This window comes from Petromyzon marinus, chromosome 37 (genome assembly GCF_048934315.1).
Source record: "Petromyzon marinus isolate PM22_M1 ecotype Great Lakes invasive population chromosome 37, UKy_Petmar_22M1.pri1.0, whole genome shotgun sequence".
NCBI lineage: Eukaryota > Metazoa > Chordata > Hyperoartia > Petromyzontiformes > Petromyzontidae > Petromyzon > Petromyzon marinus.
The window spans coordinates 11,912,916-11,939,122 of NC_133703.1; the positions used below are offsets into that span (position 1 = coordinate 11,912,916).

The following is a 26,207-nucleotide window of genomic DNA, read 5'->3' on the forward strand; positions in this document are numbered from 1 at the left end:
TCCATTGCCAAGCGATTCTTGGATCGCGTAGTCATGTGACACGCCCCCCCTTCAGTTGATTAGCTATCAGCAAGATCGGCGATTTCATTGCAGTCCACTTTTATTGTACTACAGCACCACGAAGGAACCGCACACACACGACCCCGCGAGTGCGTGTACGCGTGCCGTGCGTGCCGTGACACACTCACAATCCATTCTGCGCGCCCAGCCACATGGTGGGAAGGATGCTGCTCATCTTCCCCGCCTCCTCGTGCATGAGGTCCGTGTCGACGGCCCGCATGGACACGCCATCCCGCACCACGTCCGGGTCCCTGGGCACGCAACGACCGCGACAGCGACGCGATGGTCACGAACGCCCGCACCGCTCCATCGCCGTGACACCGCCGGGACACCGCCGTGACACCAACCGCTTCACCGACGCTCGCGCGCTATGCTGTCACGACGACAATCGATCGACACGCTAACATCTGCGCGCGAGAACAGGCTCGTAGAACGGAGGCCGACAATAAACCCCGCTGCCCTGCATCAAAGCAAAAGCATGAAGATGCCAGATTCACGGACGCAGTTGATAATAACGATAGCATAGTGGGCTCCGCAAGCAGTGGAGGGGCGGCCTGTTTAGCGGGGTGGGAGTGGGCGCCACAAGATGTTTTCAGACAATGAATGAGGAGTTCTGTTAAATCATACATTTGGGATGAAAGCGGAGCACCAAGAGAAAGCCCACGTGTGCGAGGGGGCAACACTCCATCCCCCTACACTCGCTCTTCTGCCTTCTCCTGGCGAGTCGGGGTATGGAACCTCCTGGACACCCATGGAAAGGAGTTTCACAACATCTGTGCGGTGGTCCACGAACCCTCGCTGCTGCCTCCACAGCGCTCGATCACAGGCCACGTGCTCATAGCCACCACCGCCTGGTTAAGATGTGAATCTCGCCTTTAATGTTCAACGCGCTACAAAAGTTTACTCAGACCTTCCCCACGCAAGAGCCCAGGAACCCTCATGGGCTGGAGACACGCGCCTCACCTGGGCTCGAGCTGAGGCTTCTCATGCAGGGGGTCGGTGAAGACGTGCTCGGTGAAGGCGGCCGGAGCGGCGGAGTGCTTCCCGTTCGACGCACGGCCCCCTCCCTCCGGGCCTCCCTCCCCAGGGCTCTCGAGGGCCTCAGTGGCCTCCTCCGTCGAGGGATCCTCCTCCTCCTGCTCGTTCTCCCCCAGAAGGGGGTGGCTTCCTCCCGCTGAAAAACGAGACGCTCTCTCGCATCGTGCGCAGCGGCGGACGCTCGCGAGAGCGGCGGCAGAAACGATAATGGGGGGAGGGGGGGGGGAATGGCAGCTGTGGCTGAGCACTGGGATGGGAGAGGCCGAGATCGCGGGAATGTACATCCAACACGAAAATCATGCAAGTGGAATAAACACAAATGTATGTATGCACGTTCAACTTCTTTCGCGCCGTACTTGGCCAAAGGCGCCAACGCTACACCGCGCAATATGGCCTGATGAGATCGGATGCATTCTCGATGATCTGGTATCCGATGCACCGACTGTCATTGTAAGGGGCCTTTCTTCACCGGAGGGGGTTCTAGAGGGCGCACACTGGCCGACTCTTCCACGCCGGCCGGAAGAGTGAGACCACCCACCGCTTACCCCACCACACGCAGGCTACCACACTGCCGGGTGGGACAGAGGCGGCGCGCGTGGGAGCGGCGGGGAGGGATTGAAGGAACTTGCAACCGTCCTTCCAAATGCCGCACCAGGAGACGGGGAGGCCGACCTTCTGGATCCCCGGCAGGTGCAAGCCGCTACCCCGCGGGTTGGCGAATCTCTCAACCTACGACGATGACGAAGAAAGCGCCTACCCAAAAAAAAACAAAAAAACGACCACACGCACAAACCTGGCCTGAGCTGCGGGGTGGGACTACTGGCGCCTGAAGAGAGGCGGCCGGACGGTTCGCCGCCGGCGCAGGTCGTGGTGCAGTCGACGAGCACGAGGCCCCCCAGCGCCGCCGGCCCGTCCGCGACGTCGCCGGCGGTGGCGCTAGGGATAGCGGCGGCGGCGCCGCCGCCGCAGGGAGCCCGCGGGCTCAGGCTCGCGTCCACCTGGATCTCTTCCCCAGCGGGGTAGTCTGTCTCTCGGGCGCCTGCGAGTTGGTTTTGAAAACGCAGACTGTTTTTAGGCGAAGTCTGGCCGAGCTGAAGCGGGTCGGGTGAAAACATTCACGCAATTGCTCCGTCCCCTGGCTGTCCGTCTGTATGTAATGGGGGCGCTTGATAATTCCCGTTAAGGTGATCCCATGTGAATGAGGCTAGAGAATGAAGCTGCGTTGCTATCAGGGAGTTACGTGACTATAACTGCCACATCAACCAAGAGGGGTGCTCAAAACGTGGAAACATAATCCGGAGCGAACAGACCTGACGACTGGCCCCGTTGGGTGCTAGGCCAAGGGGAAGTGCGATGGGCATGAGCAGGCACGTAGCGTCCCGCGTCAGAGCTCCTGTTCTGCGCTACGTTCCGTGCCCCGACGGAAATGGCTACGAGCTACGAATATCCATCGGTGGACGGCGGCATCGATGACAAATTAAATACTTCCGACGGCAAACGCATGGAGGAAGGCGTAACATGATCCATGCGTATGCCTGGTTTTTCCTCGTGTAACACGGCTCGCAAGTCTCCCCGGTATTTGAGCTGGTCAAGTACAGCAAGCTCAAGTGGCCCAATACGTGATGCTGTTTTTAGCTACGGCTGTCCCTAATAATTGCTCGAATTTCTTCACACCGAAATCAATAAATACAATCAAATGCGCAAATTAGCTTCCGATTTCTTGTAAATTGTACTTTTGTTACATGTTTGCATTCGAAATTTCAACCTAATTATATCCGCTCCCAGAGATGAAACCCAGTCAGTGTATTCTGCGGTGCCCCATGTGATGACACACAGCACAAGGGCGGTGGTGATAAGTACTGGGCGCAAGGCGGAGATGGCAAAGCGCAATGCGGTGAAGAGCGAGACACGGCGGACAGTGTGACAGTAACAAGAACCACGGCACAGGAAACACAGGGCGAGGAATATCCCCGCCCACCCCCTCCCCCTTTGTCCACTTGCACATCCGAGCCGTGCCAGGACTGGGGGGGCCACCACGGCACAAGGGTTGTTTTTCACCGATATTTTATCGAATCGAGCACGGAACCTAGCCGTGCTTCACTTGGCTCAGGGGCAAGCCGTGCTCGGGGCGAGGCTGATGACAGCGTGCAATGCGCCCGGTGTTGTTCAGCAAGTATGTATGTATACGTACAAGTACGTGTGTGTATACATAAGTACTTACACGTACACATACGTACTGACGTAGCCTCTTTAACACAGCGGCGGCACGGCATCACCTGCACCCCTGCCTAGATCGCGCATTGCGTGCGACGTGTCGTCAACATGGCACGGCTAGTGCAGTGGAAAAGCAACCCCCTACCCACCCCCACCCCCGCCGCGCTTCCTGACTGCGCTGGCTCGGCCACGACTCGCGTGTGCAAGTGGTGGGGGGGGGTGTAAAAGCTAAAAGGATGGAAGCGACCAGCTTCGGGTTGGCCGCGCGTACCGGGCACGCTCGCGATGCACAGGATGTGCGAGCTGCACACGGCGAACTGCTCGAGGATTCGGTCGGGCTGGTTGGCGTCGCGGACGAGCACGTGGCTCGCACTGGACGTGCTTGTGCACACCCACACGAGGCTCGACAGCTCGTCCACCTGCCGCAGCTCCCTCTGATGCTTCTGCGAAGGAGAGGTCTCGCATTCGTGCCGGACTCTTCTGCGCGCAAATTCATTTTAACACGCGCGCGCGTATGCACAAGTACACGAAGCTGCCATTGTCGTCGTCGTCGTCAGACATGATCAATCTGCTGCTGGATGAAGCCATCCCCAAGCCATCGTCAGCTCTCATGGTACTGCGATGTGACGGTTCATCTACCACCTTTGCATGAGCCGATTTCATCGCTCCATCTCCATGGGGAACAAACTCTACGGTTTACACCATTGGAACCTCCTTTTTGCCAGTAGCAAAATATTATAATTGTTTTTTTACCCTTTTATCTGGCAACAACACTGACACCTTTTTTACAAGGAGTCATGTTTGCATTGACCACAATACCTGCGGTCGGAATGCAAACAAAAAACATAACTCTGATAATGTATGCACTGTCCTTGAAATTAATTGGTCCACACCCGAGACAGCTTTCCTTAGAGCCAAAAGGCGTCATCTGGTCCAACACCAAAAGGCGTCATCTGGTCCAACACCAAAAGGCGTCATCTGGTCCAACAGCATGTGAGACTAGGCCTCGCTGATTCCTATTGCTCAACTGGGATATAAGTATGATGAAAAATAAGTCTTTGCTTTACCCTTTCTAGAAATAAAACAGGTGTTAAGATTTTGATTTAAAGCTTTCGTGACTGCAGTGATTCAAATTCTTGGTTCTTTCAGTAAAGTCACGTTGAAGGGAAACAATAAAATAATAAAATATAAAAATGCATCAACCACAAACACTTGCGGCAATAACATGCTCTGATAATGTATGCACTGTCTTTGAAACTGATTTGGCTTACACCAAACAGCCTTCTGGATGGCTGTCTCACCGGTGTTAGACCAGATACTGCCAAAAGGCAAACAGCTCAAAGGCAATGCAAGTGTGAAAGTATTAATTGCTTGGATTGAGCAGTTATATCTACAAGACATTTTTTTCCCCGTATCAAGATATACGGTAACCAACTGAACATCTACTTAACATTCCTCTGTGAATCTCAGAGATGGGCTCGAACCTGCAGCTCCTGGTCCAGGGTGCCCCACGGCTACCCTGGTCGGCCACGTACGGCCTTCGCTGCGCGAGATTCCTCTAGCGTGAGATTCCTCTAGCTCAACTGGGATCGACCAAACATCGACAAAACATACCCCCCCCCCCCCCGTTAAAGCTCACGGACACAGACACCCAACCTGCAGCTCCTGGTCCAGGAGCTCGAGGCTGCTCGGCGAGGCCGGCGGGGAGCTCTCAACGAGCTCGCCGCTCGGTGCCTCCGCCGCGTGGCTGTAGAAGACGCTGGCGCCCACGATGGAGCCGCCGTCGCGGGTGCGGCCGCCCGACAGGTTCACTCCCGCCGCGCACCACAGCTGGTGAGAAAGCGCAACCACTCGTAGCCGTCATCGTTGTCGAGCATTTCCCCCCCCCGGCAATTATCGCCAACCAGCAGCGCACCACAATCCTACAGTCGCTGTCAGCAGTGTGTAATCAGTCACCGCGATTTCATCAATGTCCTCGTCCAATCATTGTCAACTATGTGACGTCAATTGTTGATATTTCTCATCCATAACTCAGCTCATGGCCTACTTCTAAACCCAATCCGCACAAACCATGGCATATGCGGATACCTGATGCACAAATGGAAAATTTAAAACTCTCCAGTGGGCGACTGTGGTCAATCCAGAACAGACTGTACAACATATAACGACGCAGTGCCAGATCCACAAATACAAAGGAGACATCACAGCGATACACTGTACTGCTCCTGACACCGTTATCTGTCTGGATCACCTGAAAGTGAAATACAGTTATTGCTCTGCATCTACATCAGCCACACGAAAGAAGATGAAGAAGATCCATAACGTATCCTCTTTAATTATCAAGTCAAACAATTAGAATTTACATAAGCAATGGAGGCGATGATTCATATTTGATATTTGGGGTCAGATGACACGACTGAAATGCGTGTTGAACGCCCTCCTCCTCCACTCGACACGACCACAGAATAAAGTTCCCACGTGACCAACGTGCCAGTTTCTTGCTGCTTCATCACACACCGCTGCGTTGGAGAGCAATCGACAACATTTAACGATTGAGTAGGGGACCAACAAGATCAGTGAGTAGTGAGAACTGCACGATGATGACGGTTGTAACTACCAGTGAGCTCACTCGCGACGGTGGCTGTGGATCGCTCTCCGGCGCACGGGGTGGTGCTGCTGAAGAAGCAGTCACAAATCGAGACGTTTGTTCATCACGTGTTTAGACGGTCACCGCATTGCGCGCTTTCAGAAGCATTTCTGCGGCCGTCTGGAACGCTCTTCCTCCCGATATTAGGAAGCCGCTGGGAGCTATGCACTTTTAAGTAATGTGGATTGAAAACTTATTTCTTTAGAACTGCCTTTTGTGTTTAGTTTGGTGTCCTTCCCTGCACCTCCAATTAGCACGATTGGCTACATATTGCGCAAAGGAAGTTCAACATACATATATACATGACAATTTTATTAATTGGCTGTGTTGGGTGGAGGAGAGTGTATTAACACGATCTGGTGCAAAAAAAATAATTATGAATCATAATATTGGTCGCAAAGCCTACGTTTTAAACAGTGCCTATGTATTACAACTTTCTACAAAATGAAATTACATATAAATTATAAATATACAATTTCTGGCTGCCCTGAGATAGTTTGATAACTCAATATTTTTGTGCCAGGGATCAGTCTCTCTATGGGACAATCATTGTTTACTTCCCACCAAAGTAGTGGTAATTTTATTTGACTCCAGAAAGACGTGAGAATCAGTCAACGCTGGCCGGGATCTGAACTTGTGATCTTTTAACTGAGGGCGCGTGCTCCTTAAACCTCGAAGGATAAAGACACACTCTCAAGGCCACCGTATGACGGAACAGTGTGACGCGGCCTCGCGACGGGGCCTCGCGACGGGGCCTAGCCACGAGGCCTCGCGACGAGGCCTCGCGACGAGGCCTCGCGACGAGACCTCGCGACGAGACCTCGCGACGAGACCTCGCGACGCGGCCTAGCGACGCGGCCTAGCGACGAGGCCTCGCGACGCGGCCTCGCGACGGGGCCTAGCCACGAGGCCTCGCGACGAGACCTCGCGACGGGACCTCGCGACGGGGCCTAGCGACGGGGCCTCGCGACGCGGCCTAGCGACGCGGCCTCGCGACGGGGCCTCGCGACGCGGCCTAGCCACGAGGCCTCGCGACGAGGCCTCGCGACGGGGCCTAGCGACGGGGCCTAGCGACGCGGTTTCGCGACGGGGCCTCGCGACGGGGCCTCGCGACGGGGCCTAGCGACGGGGCCTCGCGACGGGGCCTCGCGACGGGGCCTCGCGACGCGGCCACGCGACGAGACCTCGCGACGAGGCCTCGCGACGAGGCCTCGCGACGAGGCCTCGCGACGAGACCTCGCGACGGGACTTCGCGACGGGGCCTAGCGATGCGGCCTCGCAACGGGGCCTCGCGACGGGGCCTCGCGACGCGGCCTAGCCCTCGCGACAAGACCTCGCGACGAGACCTCGCGACGGGGCCTAGCGACGGGGCCTAGCGACGGGGCCTAGCGACGAGGCCTCGCGACGGGGCCTCGCGACGGGGCCTAGCGACGAGGCCTCGCGACGAGGCCTCGCGACGAGGCCTCGCGACGAGGCCTCGCGACGAGACCTCGCAACGGGGCCTAGCGACGCGGCCTAGCGACGGGGCCTCGTGACGCGGCCACGCGACGAGACCTCGCGACGAGGCCTCGCGACTAGGCCTCGCGACGAGACCTCGCGACGGGACCTAGCGACGGGGCCTCGCGACTTGGCCTTGCGACGGGGCCTCGCGACGGGGCCTCGCGACGGGACCTCGCGACGAGGCCGTGTTGTTCACCTTCATGGTGGGCTCCTGCTCGTGGAGAGGCCGGCAATACACAGGCACCGGGAGCTGCTTCACCTTTTCCTCGTCCAGCTGAGATGCACTGCTCTTCTGTCGCACACCACCACCATTAACACCACCCATTCTAGAAATCTGAAGAAAGTAAAACATATATAAGTTAGATTTTTATTTTACATTTTTAAAAGAATACTCAATGGAAAGTTTGTAAATATTTTGTTTCCATATTTGACTGGAGGTGTAATGGCAGACTCTCTAAAAAATATATATGTACATCCCCCTTGGTTCTGTACAGCATCGTGAGATCCGGTGGAATTTGGATTGCTAAATAAAATGGATTATGATACGAAATATCATTTATGGTAATCCAGAGTGTCGAAAAAGACCCACACATCAGAAATGGGGATAAATCCAGATACAAAAATAACTAAGCTTACAATAATACACCTCCCTTCCCATATCTGACCCTTCACATCACAAACCAAAGTTTTTTTAGTTTTTGTTTACAAATCTCATCAGTCGCAGTCTTTTCGGAGTGCGTAATTTCATCAGCATTGGGTTCAACACAAGCAAACTCTGCACAGTGTGTCATCAGCAGTCAAGGTTTGCTTTAGCCAACGCTGGTAACTTCCAGATGTTTATAGGCAAGGACCCTCTCTGTTAGATTCGGATGTCCTAGTTCAACACAAACTTATATGATACAGATACCAACATCTGGGTGGCGGATCGGAGGAACACGAAGTTCATGAGTGGAGGGGGGCGACCGCACCTGTCTGTACTTATTGGGCAGGCTCCAGCCATAAGCCTGGGGCCGTCCATCCTCCTGCTTGACATGAGCACGCACTTGGCGGTACTGCTCTCGCTTCTGCTCTCTCCGTGACGGGGACAGGCTACACACAAAAGACAAAGATCCCCCGTGTAGCCTTAACATACTGTGGGGGGTAAGTGTTGTTATAGCGAGAACTTATAAAGGCAGGCTCGGCACACGCGGGGATGGGTGACCGGCACCACGCCGACCGCCTTTGTCTCCCCAGCGGTGATTATTTTACACACCGCACCGGGTACTCATTTGAGGTTGAGTCGACCTCGGGGAGGCCAGGATCGGTTCGGTTAATCAGATATTCGTCACTGGTGTTGGCAGTGAGAATCAAACTCGGGTCGCCGGGTTCATAGTGCAGCGCGCTAACCGCTACACGACCACTCCCCACACAAAGACAAACACACACACACAGATTCCCCGTGTGGCCTTTCGCAGGATTTTTGGGGGGCAAGCGTCGTTAAGTGAAAGCAATTTGTTGCTCAAAAGAGCTTTAAGGCAGTGCTCATCTCCTGCTTACAGCCCTGAGCCAGAGGTGGAAATTCCACATTCCTACAAAGCGGCATCTACATATTACAACCACTGTATTATCAACTCTGGGAAAGACGATGGGCTGAGTCAACTCCCACAGATAATTTGAACGTGCAACCTTCCGATTGTGAGCTGCTCGCTCTCCCGCTGAGCTACCTGGCTGGTGCTTTTTGCGAGCACCTATAAAGGCCGGCGTTGCGCTCGAGGTGACGGTGTGGGCAAGTACCATGGCAGCTGCCTTTGTCCGCCCCAGTGGTGATGTTTCACACTGTACCCGGTACTCATTTAAGGCCGAGTTGGCCTCGGAAAGGCCAGGGGACAGGTTCAGATATCTGTCACTCGTTTTAACCATCGCCTGGAATCGAACTCAGATGGCCGGGTTCATACGATTGTGCTAAACCACTGCTCCATTAATGGAATTGAGCAACCATTACCAACAACAACAACTCTCTCGAGAAGTGACGAGGCTTTCCAGGGTAATTAAATGCCATCACAATTATAATAACTAATTCAACAGTGCTCCCTCATCGCTAGCGACCGACTTGAGCTAACAGCCATCACTTCCGTTGTGACAGCTTTGAGGCCCAACTCCAAACGACGACAAAACCCACCACACACAACCTTTAATTGCGTGCAGGTTGCAAAACAAATTTAACACATAAAGCTGTCAACAGCAGGAAGGCTGGACTCCCATCCAATATACGTAGCATGCATTATCATGTGACAACCACGTTAGATGTACAATGCTCTCTTGTCTAAGCTGGTGGCGTATATGAGGCTGAGTGGCATTGTGCATGCAATGTGGTGGTCACATGACATGCAGGCAAGGCATGAAGAGAGTCGTGCCTTCCTGCTGTCTGTGAGCACCGTTGTGCGTTGTTAAATCTAGATCTCAGATCTGGTGGAGAAGGGAACCCACGTTTCAAGCACATTGTGTGACCAGAGACCAGGATGAGTCTCATTTGCAAGAGTGACCTGGGGCATCAGTCTGCTGGTGGAAGGCAGCGATTGTTATGCGCAGCCCCAATCGAATCATTTGCAGGTACTTAATTTTTTATAATTGGCGAAAATTTGGACCCTGACGCTGTCACACAATGGCCTACCCTTGCGAATGACGTCACGGGATCTTTAGCGTCAGCTGTGAGAGAACCAGGCAGCGCGCAGCATTATTACTACGGTTACAAACGTCCCTCGCACATTAAGCAGCCCCCCCTCCTTAATCTCCTTCCGTTCCTCTCTTAAAGCCTCAGCTCTTCTTGATTACTCATTCTCTACCCTCCCCTCGCGCCTCCACTCCTTCCCGCCCCTCCCCTACCCGAAGTACCTTCTCAATCGCTGTCACTCGTTACTTAATTCTTGTAGCACACCCCTGTCGTCCAAATCATAATCTACCATGTCACCGTTTTTGTAAGCTACGTCATCGGGCGCATTTAGTGAAGGGGGGCCTCCAAGTAAATAGAAATTAAGCTTACAGCGCGCCCGCAGTTTAATAACCATGGGGCGAGGCCGCCAGATCCGAACGGGGGCCCCAACGACGCCGCCCGCCGCACGCGCTTGACCCTAACTCGTCGTAGAGGAAGTCGAAGGCTCGCGACTTGTCGCCGGGCAGCTGGGCGATGGCCGTGCTCTTGGGGGGCGCGCCAGGAGTGACGTGACTGCTCGGGGCATTGTAACGCAGGTTGGGCTGGGACGTTCTCCTCGTTGCCGTGCCGGAGGGCCCGAACAGGCGGCTGAAGCTGATAAAAAAAAAAAAAGGCGGGCGGGCAAAGTCAGGCAAGGTCAGGCAAGGTCAGGGAAGCTCAGGCAGGCAAGGTCAGGCGCCCGCCGCGGCTGTACGCCGCTCAAAGTCAGCCGGCTGCCCAACAACGCCCTTCGTTGATTACAAACGTGTACAGGGTGGCCCAAAAGTCAGGACACATAGGATCTATTATACAGTAGACTTTCGATTATCTGCATGCGGGTTTATCTGATTTGCGGATTAACCACACACCTGAGATTCTGACATAAATTAAAAACTCATGGATTTTCCATTAAGCCCAAATGAATCATCTAAAAACAATCTTGATTTGAAGCTTCCGTGACTGCAGGAATCCATACTCTTTGGTTCTTTCGGTAAAGTCACGTGGGTAGAAAATAAAATAAATCACAACGTTTCGATCGCAACACAAGCGGTCGTCCTCAGGCGGATAAAATATAATCCAGCAGTTCCACTGCTTGTGTTGCGATCGAAACGTCGTGCGTGATACATTTTATTTTAATCTAAAAACAGTTACACATTGTTATCCTTGGAAATGTTTGTTACAAGTCACGTGCTTAAACCGACCAAATATGTGCTCCGGTTAATCCTAAATCGACGTGATCGCCTCTACAGTACAGTAGTTGCATATCTTTACAACAGTGGGTGGAGTTTGATTGATGGTGATTGGCGTGGCTCTGCTATCCACTTCGTGGGTGGAGTCTTCTGCACGGGAGCAGGGAAGTGTTTTCTTACCTTACACATAATGTATACCTATAGTAGTGATTTTTGGCATAGAAAATCGAGAGTCAACTGTATTTATTTTAACAAATTACACAGGGTGATTTCATTTCTTCGAACAAATATTCAAACCGACTCCATTAACATGACTGCACACGCTCATTTGCTTTTCCAATGAATTTACGGCTTTTTTTTAATATATATTTACAGCTGTGTAACCATTGAACATTCATCAATGATGTTTTGCGGTCTCAATTCATTCAGGGTTCTCGGTCAAGTTTTGTAAACGACGGATTTGAGGTGACCCCACAGGAAGAAGAATCATATATGAATAACGAAAATAAATAAAATATTAACTTCACGAATACACTTAAAATGCTATAATGCCATTGGTAAAATAAATGAAATATCCCGATGTGTCCTGACTTTTGGGCCACCCTGTATTAACACGCGTCCATTTTGTGTCTCCAAATACAAAGAAAGCATTCCTCGTAGTCGGCCGATTGCCTGCTGAAAAGCCAATAGGCCGATGTGTGTATATGCTCTATCGTGGGACATGTTTTGCTAGTATCGTACAGGAAAAAAAGGTCCCACAATATATCTGCTCAACCCAAGCGAGAAATGCTCTGATAAGTGCACTGTTTTGTACTGTTCGCGTTTTGGAATTCTCTGGATTTACACTGGTGGTGAGACTAGGCCCTAAATAAGGCTGCCTCTGGTATAGGCCAATCAGTTTCAAGTATGCTTGTTTGCATGTTCACCACAAGTACTTTGTGTGGTTAATGCAGACTTTATTCCTTACAAAAGGGTTCTATTTGGTGTTTGAACACCAAACTATCTATAAGCTATGGCTCATAACACTCCGTAACAGTGCAGAAATAGCTGGCATGCACGATTGATTAAATCAATCATCCACGATTGATTAAAATACAATCAAATGTGTTCTACTACAAGCAGGGATGGTGAGTAAAATGGATCAACAAATTATAGATTTAATCCATCAGACTTTGGCCATTTTTTCTACAAGAATTTGTTCAAATAAAGCCAGCTTGAACCAGGTTTTAGTTGACAGATTAATCAACAAGATGTATCGTTTAACGCTTTTTCATTCTGAGAGATCTGCAAGTTGCAGGGTGGGTCCTGTTCAGCGCTTAATCTCGGAACGCGCAAGTGGTTAGCGTTAATTTTATTTGGAGAGGCATCGCACCGTTATTTTTAAAGACATTGCATACTCATCACAGAGAAATGTAGCGACACGACCGCCACTCTACCATAGCTGGCGCCAAACTGTGCCACACGCTCTCCCGCATGGCCTTGTGGGAGCCTCGGTACCGATAAAGTTATTATTTTGTTTCAGTTTTCTTCCGGCTTCATTTTTAGGAAATAAACGTACGTCACCAGAGTGGAATCGGAAGAAAAACTAATGATGTACACGTACGTCATCGGAACGGGAAAGGGTTACATCACGTTTAGCGTGCACTATTTGACGCTTGCAAGCTGGCCCTGCTTCTAATAAGCCATCACTGATGTAGGACAGCACTCACAATTGCCAGATGGATGACCGAGTCCTCTTCTCTTGGGCGTTCAGCTGCTCCCGTGAGGCCCTGAGTCGACATCACGTTCGGGAACAGAAACATTCCAGTCAAACTCGTCATGTGCTTCTTTGAATGTTAGCTGGCGCTGTCCCAGACATTAGTATAACTATTGCATGAAGTCACGTAGAAGGGAAATAATAAAATAATTAAAATAAAACATAATGAAATAAAATTCTCACGACATTTCGGCCACAACACAAGCAGCCGTCCTCAGGTGAAGAAAGAGAGCTGTCGGAAAGACAGCGCTCCGACAGTTCTGTTTCTTCACCTGAGGACGGCTGCTTGTGTTGTGGCCGAAACGTTGTGAGAATTTTATTTCATTATGTTTTATTTTTATTATTTCCCTTCTACGTGACTTTACCGAAAGAACCAAGAAGATGAATCCATGCAGTCACGAAAGCTTTAAATCGAAATGTAACTATTGCATAAACCACTGGACCACCGTTCCACGAAACTAGCGTTGACAGTGATAAACATGTTTAATACATATTCTTGGTTCTTTCGGTAAAGTCACAAGAACCAAGAATATGAATCCCTGCAGTCGCGAAAGCTTTAAATCGAAATGTTTAGCACACTTTCTAGTCACGATTTGCCACCGTGCACAGCGCGAGCGGCGCACAAGTGGTTTGCATGAAACAAAACGCTGCTCAATTGATAAAAATCGGAAGTTCTGTTGGTTGACACTCACCGCATCGCATGCTTTCAGACGCGCTTCTGTGGCCGTCTGGAACGCTCTTCCTTCCTATATTAGGAAACCACTGGGGGGGCTATGCAATTGTTCAATCATCTGGATTGAAAACGCAGTTTCGTTCTAACTGCTTTTTGTGTTTAGTTTCTTGCCCTTCCCCCGGCACCGCCGGTGAGCACGGTTGGCTGCGTACGTACGGCCAAAAGACGTTCCGACATCCGGACGTACATCAACGTTCACGCTGCATGAGAGTACCCGGGCTGTGGCGGCTCAGCCGACGCCGACGCCGACGCCGACGCGATCGCGGAGCGAGCTAACGAGCAACCGTTCGCCCAGGGGGCGGCTTCCCTCACCGGATCATCTCGGTCCAACGCACGGCCTCCTGCAGCTCCATGAGCCGCTCCTTGTACTGGTTCCGCTCCATGAGCACGCGCGCCATCTCCACCCGCGTGAAGCGCTTGCGCTGGGCCATCGGCATGTCGTTCTGCGACGCACGCAATGCACTCGAGCGCCGGCGCCGGCCACTCGCTCACAAACGCAGGCGACAGGACCGGAATCGCGTCCCCACCTGTCGTGGGGGGTTTTTTCCCCTCTCCCCGGCAGGATTCTTCTCTCTTTTTTTTTTAATTAAAAAATAAAAAGGCGGCGGCGGCTGCTGCTGCTGCCGCCGCCGCCGCCTTTGGAGGTGTGTCAAGTCTTCCTGGGGACTATTGAAGCCCCAGTTTTTGTTAGTTGTAAAGCAATGATAATAATGATAACACTGCTCACTCCAGATAATGCATTCACATTTAGTTGTTCCCTCTTCTACGATTCAGATATATTTAGCTTACCACCATGTTCAATTTGTTTGTACCTCAAAGGTGGCGACCACATGCCCAGATGGTCCCCGTAATAAAACTCATTTCTTTAGAACTCCTTTTTGTGTTTAGTTTGTTGTCCTTTCCCCACACCTCCGATTAGCACGGTTGGCTACGTACGGTGCAAAAGAAGTTAAATTTACATACATAATGAGAAAGACCTTGTAGTCACCATCATCATCATCATGGCAGAGTGTGCAATCTTGTAATTTAGTGATGGAGTTATATTCATGTCTCTACACGGTCACTAAAAGTGCTGTCTCGCCTGGGTAGTTTCTGTAATGGATTTTCCAAAAGCATCTTTCAGCTCTGTATGTATGCATGGAGCACTTCTTTTGCACCGTACGTAGCCAACCGTGCTAAACGGAGGTACTTTAAATTTTTTATTAAAAGCATTATTCAGACAGGCCTAATAGCCAGTCATAACCAAAAACTGAAAATTACTTGCAATAAAAACATTACAATAATGACCATCTTGATAAAGCTACAGTTAATTTGGTCTCCCTTACTATAGGATGAAAACTATTTATTTTGACTGCCAAACAGTCAAAGTACAAAGAGTAAAATTAATTAAGAAAAAAGTACTAACAGATGATAAAAATCAAAGTTGCAACATAACACACACCTACATATTAAGACAAACCTACAAATTAAAACCCGTATGCAAAATATATTATTTCTGATGTAGCTCACCTCATCCAGGTCGTCTTTGTTGGCTTGTTTCACCTGCTCCAGCTCCTGCTTGGTCCTGTAACACACAGAGAGAGAGCAATCCCAGTCGCCCAGACTCAAGTGGCAAGTTGATTTTGTTGAGCCAGATAAAAACTAGAGAATACCATAAATGAGACTCATTTGGGTGAGTGGGTGGGTGAGTAGGTGATTGGGTGGATGAGTGAGTGGGTGGGTGAGTGAGTGGGTGAAATGAATGAGTGGGTGAGCGGATGGGTGGGCGAGCGGGTGGATGGGGTGGGCGAGTGGGTGAAAGGGTGGGAGGGGTGGGTGGGTAGATAAGTAGGTGGGTGGGTGGGTGAGTGGGGAGGTGAGCGGGTGCGTGGGGTGGGTGGGATGGGTGGGGTGGGTGAGTGGGTGAAAGGGTGGGGGGGGGTGGGTGGGTAGATGAGTGGGTGGGTGAGTGAGTGAGCGAGTGAGTGGGGTGGTAGATGGGGGGGTGGGTGACTGCATGAGTGGGTGACTGGATGAGTGGGTGGGTGAATTCAATTTGCAAGTTGATTTTTTTTAGCCAGATAGTTGGACCCTCAAATATACCTCCAGCAGGTTATTGATATAAGAGCGCAATACCAAAGTGAAGATGAGCTTCCGGTCGACCTACGCCATTCACCACAGGGTGGTAACCAGAATGCTGTGTAACCACAGCATTGTCCGGGCTCAAACCTCCTTGGCTTTACAAGATCCGATGAAACCAGGCACATTCTGGGTGATTTGGTCCGAGTCCCTACAATAAACATTCACCTCAATCCCTGTGATACACAACCCCCACTATTTAGTACAGCATCTCGAGATGTATCTGAACGTATTCGCGGTACACCGGTGGTGCGTGGAATTAAAAATACATTTTTTAGCAGCAATTATTTATTTTCCCCACGATACGCAACTCCGGTCAGAAAATCAAGCGGGGTGATGGTCGTGGGGCAAAATCAGTTCTCGTGATTCAAAGCAGTTGGAAGTCGCATATTCTGAGCGGCTGAACCCGAAGCTTCACCGTCTGTTGCCGTAGAGCAGCCCCAAGCCTGGTGACGATTGGCTGGCTCCGTGTTCCAAACGGCAAGAGTTGAGACTCCTCGTGCCCTAGACTTGGTCGGACGGTTCCCTCGATTCAACGGGACCCAAATCAACGGTCACGACTAACCTTTTTTTTAGCAAGTCTCAGGAGACCGAATAAACCTTTGAATCGTGTCAAACGTGCGTCGAGTTTTGATTTTGGGCTGTTCCGTGAGGACCGGTGTGTTACGCTGCACACGCTGCACCACCGACGCGTCCGTTTGCATTCGGCCTTCAACTACGTTGAACTTCTTTTGTTGCCGTACGTAGCCACCCGTGCTAAATCGGAGGTGCACGGTGGGGGCGGCAAGGACAACGAACCAAAAAAACACGCAACAACAACAACAACAACAAAAAAACCACACGCTTTACATGTTGAACTCATCGTCCCCCCTGTCACCTCTTCAGGTCATCCTCGGCCTCCTTGAGACGTCCCTCCAGCCGAGCCCTGCTGGCCTTGAGGGAGCAGAGCTCCCCGAGGAGGGACTCACGCTCGCTGCCCAGCTGCTCCACCTGCGCGATGAGGTCGTTCTTCACCACGTTCAGCGCGTTCCTGGACGGCGCCAGAATCACAATCGCAGTGAGTTGCTCACGCGCTGGGGTGGAGGAGGGGGGAAATCCTGACGGGATATTCAAAGCTCTTTTTTTTTTTTATCCCCAAGGATGTCCAGTAAGGGGGCGCGCGACACGAGAGAGAGAGAGATGCGGGGGAATCCCAGCTGTCCCCCCGGAGCATGGCTGGCACTAGCCGGAATTTGCATTTCAACAGCGCCTCCGATTAGCACGGTAGGTTAGCTGGAATTGTGTATATGTACGTATGATGAAATTCGTTCGCACCGTACGTAGCCACACCGTGAGGTGACCCCCAGCTCCTTCTGCACTGTTACGGAGTGTTATGAGCCATAGCTTATAGAGAGTTTGGTGTTCAAACACCAAATAGAAACCTTTTGTAAGGAATCAAGTCTGCATTCAACCACACACAGTACTTGTGGTGAACATGCAAACAAACATACTGTGATAATTCATGCATTGTCCTCGAAACTGATTTGCCTACACCAGAGACAGCCTTTTTTAGGGCCTAGTCTCTCTCACCACCAGTGTAAAACCAGAGAACGCCAAAGGACAACAAACTAAACACACAAAAGGCAGTTCTAAAAGCAGTACGGTGTGCGAAAGAAGTTCAACATACGTGCATACGAACCGGGTTGGCCAATATATATTTAAAAAACCCAAAACTATAATGTATCATATATTTTACGATGTGTTACCTGACATAACTACACTTGGAGGCTTGCCCCCACTTTTCTCTCTGCCTGATGAAGACCGCTTGTGTCGCGATCGAAACGTCGTGGGTTTTTTGCTTTTGTTACTTTCAACTAATTATTTTAATGTTTTTTTTTTCCTATTAAACGTGACTTCACCAAAAGAACCAAGAATATAACGTATTATAAATGCACGGGAATACGTTTGTGTATAATGCATGATATAGTCAATATAAGTTTAATACGTCTAGTGAGTCACTCAGGGACACTAATAGTAGGAGGCACTCTATTTATTACAGCCTTCACAGGTACAAGGAGTAACTACACTATGGTCAGGACAGCTAACAGGCTGCCTGACCAACGCCGACTTGTTCCACTCCAAATAACAGCCCCGAACCTTGCTCGGGATGCCCCCTTTTATCCACCCAGCGTGGCCTCGCTCCACCATCGGCCACGCCCCCCTTCTAGAACCCACTAGAAGGTTCCCTCACGTGCCCCCTCTATCACCTTTGCCCACATCCCTTTCTCCGGCCTATCACGCGACCTGCTGGCAGACAGGGCTGCTACAACAGCAGATCCCCTTCTCTGCCAGCAACCAGCGCTACGCGCCATGGTGACCCGTTCCATGTCACTACACACGTATTAATGTTAATGTTAGTAATGGGGGAACGGGTGGTGGGGAGGGGTGATCGGGGAGCGGTAGAGGCGGATTTGAGGGCCGACGTATCCTCGGACACAGCGCACTGAACTCGTGCCGTAAGTATTTTTTGTGTTTTTTTGGTCTGCGTAGTGATTTCATCCACATGACACAGACTGATGTATCTATTAAACACATCGGGTTTCTGTTGTTATTGTTGTTGTCTCCCCAGCTAGGCAGAATTCCAGCTCTCTGGACCAGGGCTTTCCCCCCCCCCCCCCGCCCCATCTATCAGCTGCAACAGCAACGAGACCCAAGGCTGCGGTCACACAAAACGTGGAGGTCTGGAGAGCCGCGTGTGCCCCCAATGCAACGCGTGGCCTCACCCAATGATCACTTATGGGTCTACCGCACACAGCAACCAAACTGCAGCACAGTCTTTGCAGATTAAAAGTGTCTTTTGCTGAACACAAATGCCGCCATCACAGCTGCCTTAACAGCGCTCAAAATGAGACCTTTTAGCTCGTCACAAGAGAAGTAATTATGGGATAAAACTATCAAAATGTATACACATAACCCGAGGGCTTAAACCCTGGCTCTCGGTTCAAGTTCACATTGAGACACGCACATAAGCATTTGGGTCCGAGAAAGGACAAAAATAATACCAAGTACAGCCCAAGGTTAATCCAGTACCATGTCTTTAGATAATGAGCATTGTTTGACAATACAGGCAGTCGACGGGTTCCCCAAGTTCCCGAGAACGATCCGTATGTTGGAAACTGAAAAATTTTTCCCCCAAAATCAACGATAAAATCCCAAAGCCGGAAATAGTTGTGCCTCCTCTACCCGATAACGAGTGCGTTTTCTCTCAGTACTGTATCACGCTGTCATCCGTTTCCTATCGCTTCCTGTGTATCGCATCACTGTACATACTCTGCAATTCCTAAGATTATTTAATTTCATCGAACATCTAACCTAACACTACCCATAATGGAACTAATGGAACGTAGACTGTATCCAATTGTTTATGAATACCACGGAACATTTTAATATAAATTGTTAACAGAAAGCAGTCACTTTAGAATGTTCGTTTAAACGTACATTAGGCTAGGCCAAGACTTCTCCGATCGCTTTTGGCTGAGATCATAAGCCATCGAAGTGTAATTGAGTTAAATCAAGTACGTAGAGTAAAAGGCTCGTGAAATAAAACTTGAAACGAAGAAAAATAGCATGAGACATTGGAGAAAAAGTTAATTCCAAGCATATTAAACAAATAATTACGTAATGCTACAAAAGGAAAATAATTACTTAAAGCTACTAAAAATTCCATTTATCCTGAATTCTCGTGAAACTCGGCCTCGGTGAAGGCGGTGTTTTGGTGGAGCACAACCTCACCGTGCTGAACAGCTTGCGCTTACGTAACTAATGCACAAATGTCCGCAGATTGACTTTTTTTTGCTAAGATGATTTATGGGAGCATTTCTGTAAAACCGAATTTCTATAAATCGGGTCTTCTGCAACCCAGGGATTTACTGTACTTCACCAGACTGGTCAGCGCAGGTTGGTGATAGTAAGGCCCAGAACCTGTTCAGATATTACTCACCACTGATACTGGCCCTGATCGGGAATCAATCTCCTGAGTTCCCACATCAAATATGCCAAATGTTGATATCACTATTACTATAAATTATCGATTAATTGGCCGATTGCTATTCGGGGAAGCTTTTTCAGAATATCCCTAGGACGTGGTTTTGAACGCCACATTCCGCACATACTGCATGTACACACACACTGCACGCGCACACACACACTGCACGTACTTTGTTTCCATGAGCTGTGCATTTTCCATTATTAGGTTCTCAACCTCCACCCCGAGACCTGTGAGGGAGGAACGACAGCAAGATTGGAAGGTCATTCAATGGGTGTCACAAGCTTGCTGGATGCATTTAGCAAAGAGGCATCTCTACACAAAGGCTTGCAGGTAGTGAGGGAGTTGTAGTGTAGCGGGTAGCACGCTGCGATACGAACCCGGTGACCTGAGTTCGATACCCGCTCATTGCCAACACCAGTGAATATTATCTGAATGAGTCCTGGGCCTCTCCTAGGTCGACTCAGCCTCAAATTAGTACTTGGTGTGGTGTGTAAAACATCGGCACTGGTGTTGGCCACCCACCCCCTTGTGTGTCGTGTCGGCCTTCATCGGTGCTCGCAAACAGCACTTGCCCCAACAGTCTGTTAAGGCTACACGGGGGATCTTGCAGGTACCACCATCATGATCATCAGGAATTTTATGGATAATTCCCAGGCTGTAAAACAATCTAATTTTTTTTAAAATAATAATTTCTGCATCCCCATTAAAATTAATGGGACTTTTTGACAGGCTAAGGAGAGTGCAAAAAGACTCCAATTTATTTGAATGGATATGAAAAAGTCCGCATTGAAATTAATGAGGCACCTACGAAAAATTTCCAGCCCTGGTTTTGTGGCAGTCGAGCAGCACTCGGATTGAGCCGAGCAGCGTTGCCATTCTCTTGGCTGAGTAACTCCCAAAGCTGCCTGGCTTACGGATGATAAATAGCTGACTCCCACACACCGCTCCGAACATTGGCACCCCTCGCCGCCTCCGTTCCAGTTCAAACTCAAGACCCAGCTGTTCTCCACCGCCGATGGTGAATCGTAACCTGCCCCTTACTACCTCCCCTCGCGGCCACGCATTGTGGCCATCTACACCCGCTGAGATGTCGATATAACTTCTTGCGTGCCATACAGCGAGGGAAAAAAGTATTTGATCCCCTGCTGATTTTGTACGTTTGCCCACTGACAAATAAATGATCAGTCTATAATTTTAATTGTAGGTTTATTTGAACAGTGAGAGACAGAATAACAACAACAAAAATCCAGAAAAACGCATGTCAAAAATGTTATGAATTGATTTGCATTTTAATGAGGGAAATAAGTATTTGACCCCTCTGCAAAACATGACTTAGTACTTGGTGGCAAAACCCTTGTTGGCAATCACAGAGGTCAGACGTGTCTTGTAGTTGGCCACCAGGTTTGCACACATCTCAGGAGGGATTTTGTCCCATTCCTCTTTACAGATCTTCTCCACGTCATTAAGGTTTCGAGGCTGACGTTTGGCAACTCGAACCTTCAGCTCCCTCCACAGATTTTCTATGGGGTTAAGGTCTGGAGACTGGCTAGGCCACTCCAGGACCTTAATGTGCTTCTTCTTGAGCCACTCCTTTGTTGCCTTGGCCGTGTGTTTTGGGTCATTGTCATGCTGGAATACCCATCCACGACCCATTTTCAATGCCCTGGCTGAGGGAAGGAGGTTCTCACCCAAGATTTGATGGTACATGGCCCCGTCCATCGTCCCTTTGATGCGGTGAAGTTGTCCTGTCCCCTTAGCAGAAAAACACCCCCACAGCATACTGTTTCCACCTCCATGTTTGACGGTGCGGATGGTGTTCTTGGGGTCAAAGACAGCATTCCTCCTCTTCCAAACACGGCGAGCTGAGTTGATGCCAAAGAGCTCCATTTTGGTCTCATCTGACCACAACACTTTCACCCAGTTGTCCTCTGAATCATTCAGATGTTCATTGGCAAACTTCAGACGGGCATGTATATGTGCTTTCTTGAGCAGGGGGACCTTGCGGGCGCTGCAGGATTTCAGTCCTTCACGGCGTAGTGTGTTACCAATTGTTTTCTTGGTGACTATGGTCCCAGCTACCTTGAGAGCATTGACAAGATCCTCCCGTGTAGTTCTGGGCTGATTCCTCACCGTTCTCATGATCATTGCAACTCCACGAGGTGAGATCTTGCATGGAGCCCCAGGCCGAGGGAGACTGACAGTTCTTTTGTGTTTCTTCCATTTACGAATAATCGCACCAACTGTTGTCACCTTCTCACCAAGCTGCTTGGCAATGGTCTTGTAGCCCATTCCAGCCTTGTGTAGGTCTACAATTTTGTCCCTGACATCCTTGGAGAGCTCTTTGGTCTTGGCCATGGTGGAGAGTTTGGAATCTGATTGATTGTTTCTGTGGACAGGTGTCTTTTATACAGGTAACAAGCTGAGATTAGGAGCACTCCCTTTAAGAGTGTGCTCCTAATCTCAGCTCTTTACCTGTATAAAAGACACCTGGGATCCAGAAATCTTTCTGATTGAGAGGGGGTCAAATACTTATTTCCCTCATTACAATGCAAATCAATTTATAACATTTTTGACATGCGTTTTTCTGGATTTTGTTGTTATTCTGTCTCTCACTGTTCAAATAAACCTACCATTAACATTATAGACTGATCATTTCTTTGTCAGTGGGCAAATTTACAAAATCAGCAGGGGATCAAATACCTTTTTCCCTCACTGTACGTGTAACGACATCGGAATGGAATAGGAAGCAAAACTAAAATTCAAGAACACTATCGGTACCGAGGCTCACACAAGGCCATGCGGGAGTGTGTGGCACAATTTGGCACCAGCTATTATCGAGTGCGGTCGTTGTCACTACAGTTCTCTGCGGTGAGTACAACATCTTTAAAAACAACCGGCACTACGCCTCTCTAAATAAAATTAACGTTAACCGCTTGTGTTCAGAGATTCATCGGTGAAAGGGACACCCACCCTTCAACCTGCAGATGACTCGGAATGTAAAAGGGTTAATATTGCATCAATCTTCCCTGGGTATAATAAATCTCTGTATAAAACGAATGTTTTATATATATAGACAGCTAAAGCAGACAATAAGGATCACCTGCAGAAGTGGTGAAGTATAGTCATGGCCAGCTCAGCATTGTGTGGGGAACCCCCCCCCCCCCCCCCAATCGTGCTTACCCAGCAGGTCGGCCCCCTCGTCCACTTCACAGATGACCTCCGACCCCGCTGACGAAAGCTCTGCATACAGAGAGCTGTCGTTGACCCCGGTCTCCGTGTCGGCCCGGCTGGGTGTGCTGCAACTGAAGGGTCACAAACGCCTCCAATATGTCAATGTATGTTTGCAGAACTTATTTCACACCTGTACGTAGCCGACCGTGCTAATCGAAGGTGCGGGGGAAGGACAACAAACTAAACACAAAAAGCAGTTCTAAAGAAATGACAGCATGTCGACAATTCAAACTCAACTTCTGCAGCGTGCAGGTTATAAACAAATATAAATGACAACACGCATAGGTGCTGCTACTGCTGCTCACAAACAGCAGGAATGAGGCACACACATCCCAACATGCCCCATGTGCATGTCACGTGACCACCGTATTCCATTGTACAATGTTCTCACAGCCCTGTCTAGACCACCAGCTCAAAAGAGCCAAAAGCGTGGCCACATTATCGTTTCGAGTATTGCGTGTTGTCATTCAGACGAGGCTCCACAACAGAACGTCCTTAAGGAGCGGGCCCAGCTCAGCGCGGGGAACGTCAGCGGGAGAGCTCACGCTGACAGGAAGTGCGGCCCACAAGTGGACCGTCAGCCTCCGAACCCGCAGCTCGCGGGGATGGAGGGCCGAGCACGCTGCACAGACCTGCTGCCCACGTGCTGTGCGTCGCGGCCCCTGCTGCCGTCCTTGTTGCAAGGTGCCGAGCCGAGCTCTGGAGTCGTCTCGATGATGCCTTGCACGCCGGCCCAGCCGGAGGCTTTGTCTAGCGGAGAAGAGCGCAGACTCAGTACGGTGTACAACACTGCTTTGTGTGTTGTTGTAAAGCATTATGGGAAAACAAAATGTAAGCAAAACAATAGGCTTATGGGCAGTTTAAAATGTAGGTTTTTGCAACCAATATTACGGTTTTTTTGGGTTAGATTGTCTAAGTATAAATGTGTCATTAACCCACCACCCGACACAGCTAATTAGTAAGGTTTGCCATGTAAATAACATGTGCTAATTAGTTACTACTTCAGCAAACCGGTGTGTTGGAGAGTAAACCCAATACATTTACAATTTGAGTACGACCGTTCGCTGGTGATTACAACCAGCATCATCAAGCGATTTGAGTTCTGTTGATGCAGCTTTTCTACTGCGGTAATGTACACTCGGCCGACATGCAGATGAGCTTGATAATAAAAATAATGTTTAGTTTTCTACAGCGTGGTTCATGCAAATCGCATCTCACAATCGCCGAGGCAACCAACAGAGAAGCTTCAAGACAGCCGGGTGGTGCTGGCAATTACCCAAGCTCTGCGGTCGTCTATATATTAAGATGTTTTTAGCAAATGAAGGAGCCTTTTTATGACAATGTTCCATTGATCATACGTCAGCGAATTGATCAACGTACTTGGCTTCAGAAGTGAAGCAAGCTTGATTGATGGTCTTAGCCAAGTTGTAATCACCAATTACCATCAGATGCACAAAAATATACCCTTTAAAAAAATGGTTTTCAAATTTAAACTATTTTTTTTTACTTTACCAGGCAAGGCCCACCTAACCGTACAGCTCTTTTTCAGCAGCGACCTGGCCACAAATGATAGCTCAATGAAGTGGCTGATTGTGTAGAAATTTATAGCAGCCAAAGACTCTAAACGTATGTCGATTCTAAATGTGAAGGGAAAACCAGGGGAGTCGGAAAAAAATTCCACGCGACCACGTGGAGAGAGAGACATGAAAACTCTAAATATACAGCAGCAGGCGTCAGGGTCGGGATCGAACCCACGACCTCCTCCGGACCAGGTGAGGTAGTTAACATCTCGCCAACGTGGCACCCACTTTTACTTGGATTTCGTAAATTAATTTGTCCAAGCCGGCCTCATTTGCCGGGTTTCATTCTAAATGGGTCATAAACTCCAGAGTAGAGTGCCATGAAGGGTGAAATTGAAGGGAGTCATATCACAACCATGTGCTTTGCTAAGCTCACTTGTTTCCTTTTTGACCAAATCCCATTGACGTTCGCCGCAGATGGAAACCAAACTTGGGTCGCAGGGCCAATCTCGATATAAGCGTTTGAAAAAAAAAATATCCGAAGTGTTCTGCGTATAATCAGACACTCACCGCCAGGAGGCGCGTGCACTGCCTCGATGTTTAAGTGCTTGCTGTCTGGCAGTGGCTCCTCCTCCTTGTTGAGATTGTTCTGCAGCGCAACCTCAACGGAGTCGTGGCTCCCGGCCCCCACCACGTTGGCCGTCATCTCCGCGGTGACCGCTACACCGGCCTCGGGCGATGAAGGCTGATCAGCGCCCATCCTCCCTGCAGCAGTGTCGCCCTCCCTCCATGCAACAGAGTTGCCCGCAATCCCTGCAGCAGTGTCACCCATCCTCCCTGCAGCGTCGGCCTCCCTCCCTGCACCAGCGTCCCCCACCCTCCCTGCAGCAGCAGAGTTGCCCGCCGTCCCTGCAGTGGCGATGTCCGCACCCCCCGCAGCTGAGTCGCCTACCCTTCCTGCAGCAGCATTGCCCCCCCTCCCAGCAGCGGCTTCATCCTCCCTCCCTGCAGCAGGGTCGCCTGGGCTTGTGTCCAGAAGCTCATCCTGCCCGTGTGACAATGACAGCTCCCTGCTTTATCAACGTCTCTTGGTTCGGCTTTCACCGAGCAACACAACTGGCAAGCGCAGAGCTTAAAAATGTGCCTGACGCTTTGAAAGTGTACGCAAAACACTGACACAGAAGCAATTTAATTGTGAATGACAAATGTACTGTAGCACTGTTTGGCTATGTACGGTGCGAAAGAAGTTCAACGTACATATATTAGCCGAATCGGGATTCTTTAAATTTTAAAACCAATTCAAATTTCTCATGAAAATTAAAAACTGGCTCACGCTCTCGCCGATCCACAAGCCTGGGTGGGCCGGGTTGTTACCAAACAACTTTCGAGCGAAACGTTTCCATCCGTGTCCCATTCTGAACGAAACGCAACTCGAGGGTAAATTCAACTCGGGGACGTTTCGAGCAAGCCGGGCAGCGGCTCTCAAAGTTCGACGGAATCACAGA

General features: G+C 50.0%; 1 protein-coding gene across 5 annotated transcripts in view; it reads right to left on the reverse strand.

Annotated features, from left to right (window-relative positions):
* LOC116949761 (C-Jun-amino-terminal kinase-interacting protein 4-like) overlaps window positions 1-26,207 on the reverse strand; it is a 96,213-nt gene that overhangs the window by 18,192 nt on the left and 51,814 nt on the right. For 3 of the 5 annotated variants that reach the window (XM_032967409.2, XM_032967408.2, XM_032967411.2), the window contains 16 exons: window positions 25,273-25,747; window positions 23,815-23,932; window positions 23,132-23,253; window positions 20,121-20,178; window positions 16,802-16,954; window positions 15,316-15,370; window positions 14,119-14,249; window positions 13,027-13,086; window positions 10,572-10,742; window positions 8,428-8,548; window positions 7,656-7,793; window positions 4,969-5,142; window positions 3,584-3,755; window positions 1,892-2,137; window positions 1,024-1,234; window positions 189-311 (listed from right to left, as the gene is read on the reverse strand). In XM_032967409.2, the coding sequence (XP_032823300.2) occupies window positions 189-311; window positions 1,024-1,234; window positions 1,892-2,137; window positions 3,584-3,755; window positions 4,969-5,142; window positions 7,656-7,793; window positions 8,428-8,548; window positions 10,572-10,742; window positions 13,027-13,086; window positions 14,119-14,249; window positions 15,316-15,370; window positions 16,802-16,954; window positions 20,121-20,178; window positions 23,132-23,253; window positions 23,815-23,932; window positions 25,273-25,747 (2,528 nt within the window). The remainder of the gene's footprint in view (window positions 1-188; window positions 312-1,023; window positions 1,235-1,891; window positions 2,138-3,583; window positions 3,756-4,968; window positions 5,143-7,655; window positions 7,794-8,427; window positions 8,549-10,571; window positions 10,743-13,026; window positions 13,087-14,118; window positions 14,250-15,315; window positions 15,371-16,801; window positions 16,955-20,120; window positions 20,179-23,131; window positions 23,254-23,814; window positions 23,933-25,272; window positions 25,748-26,207) is intronic. The other 2 variants (XM_076072290.1, XM_032967410.2) reach the window with 2 other exon arrangements.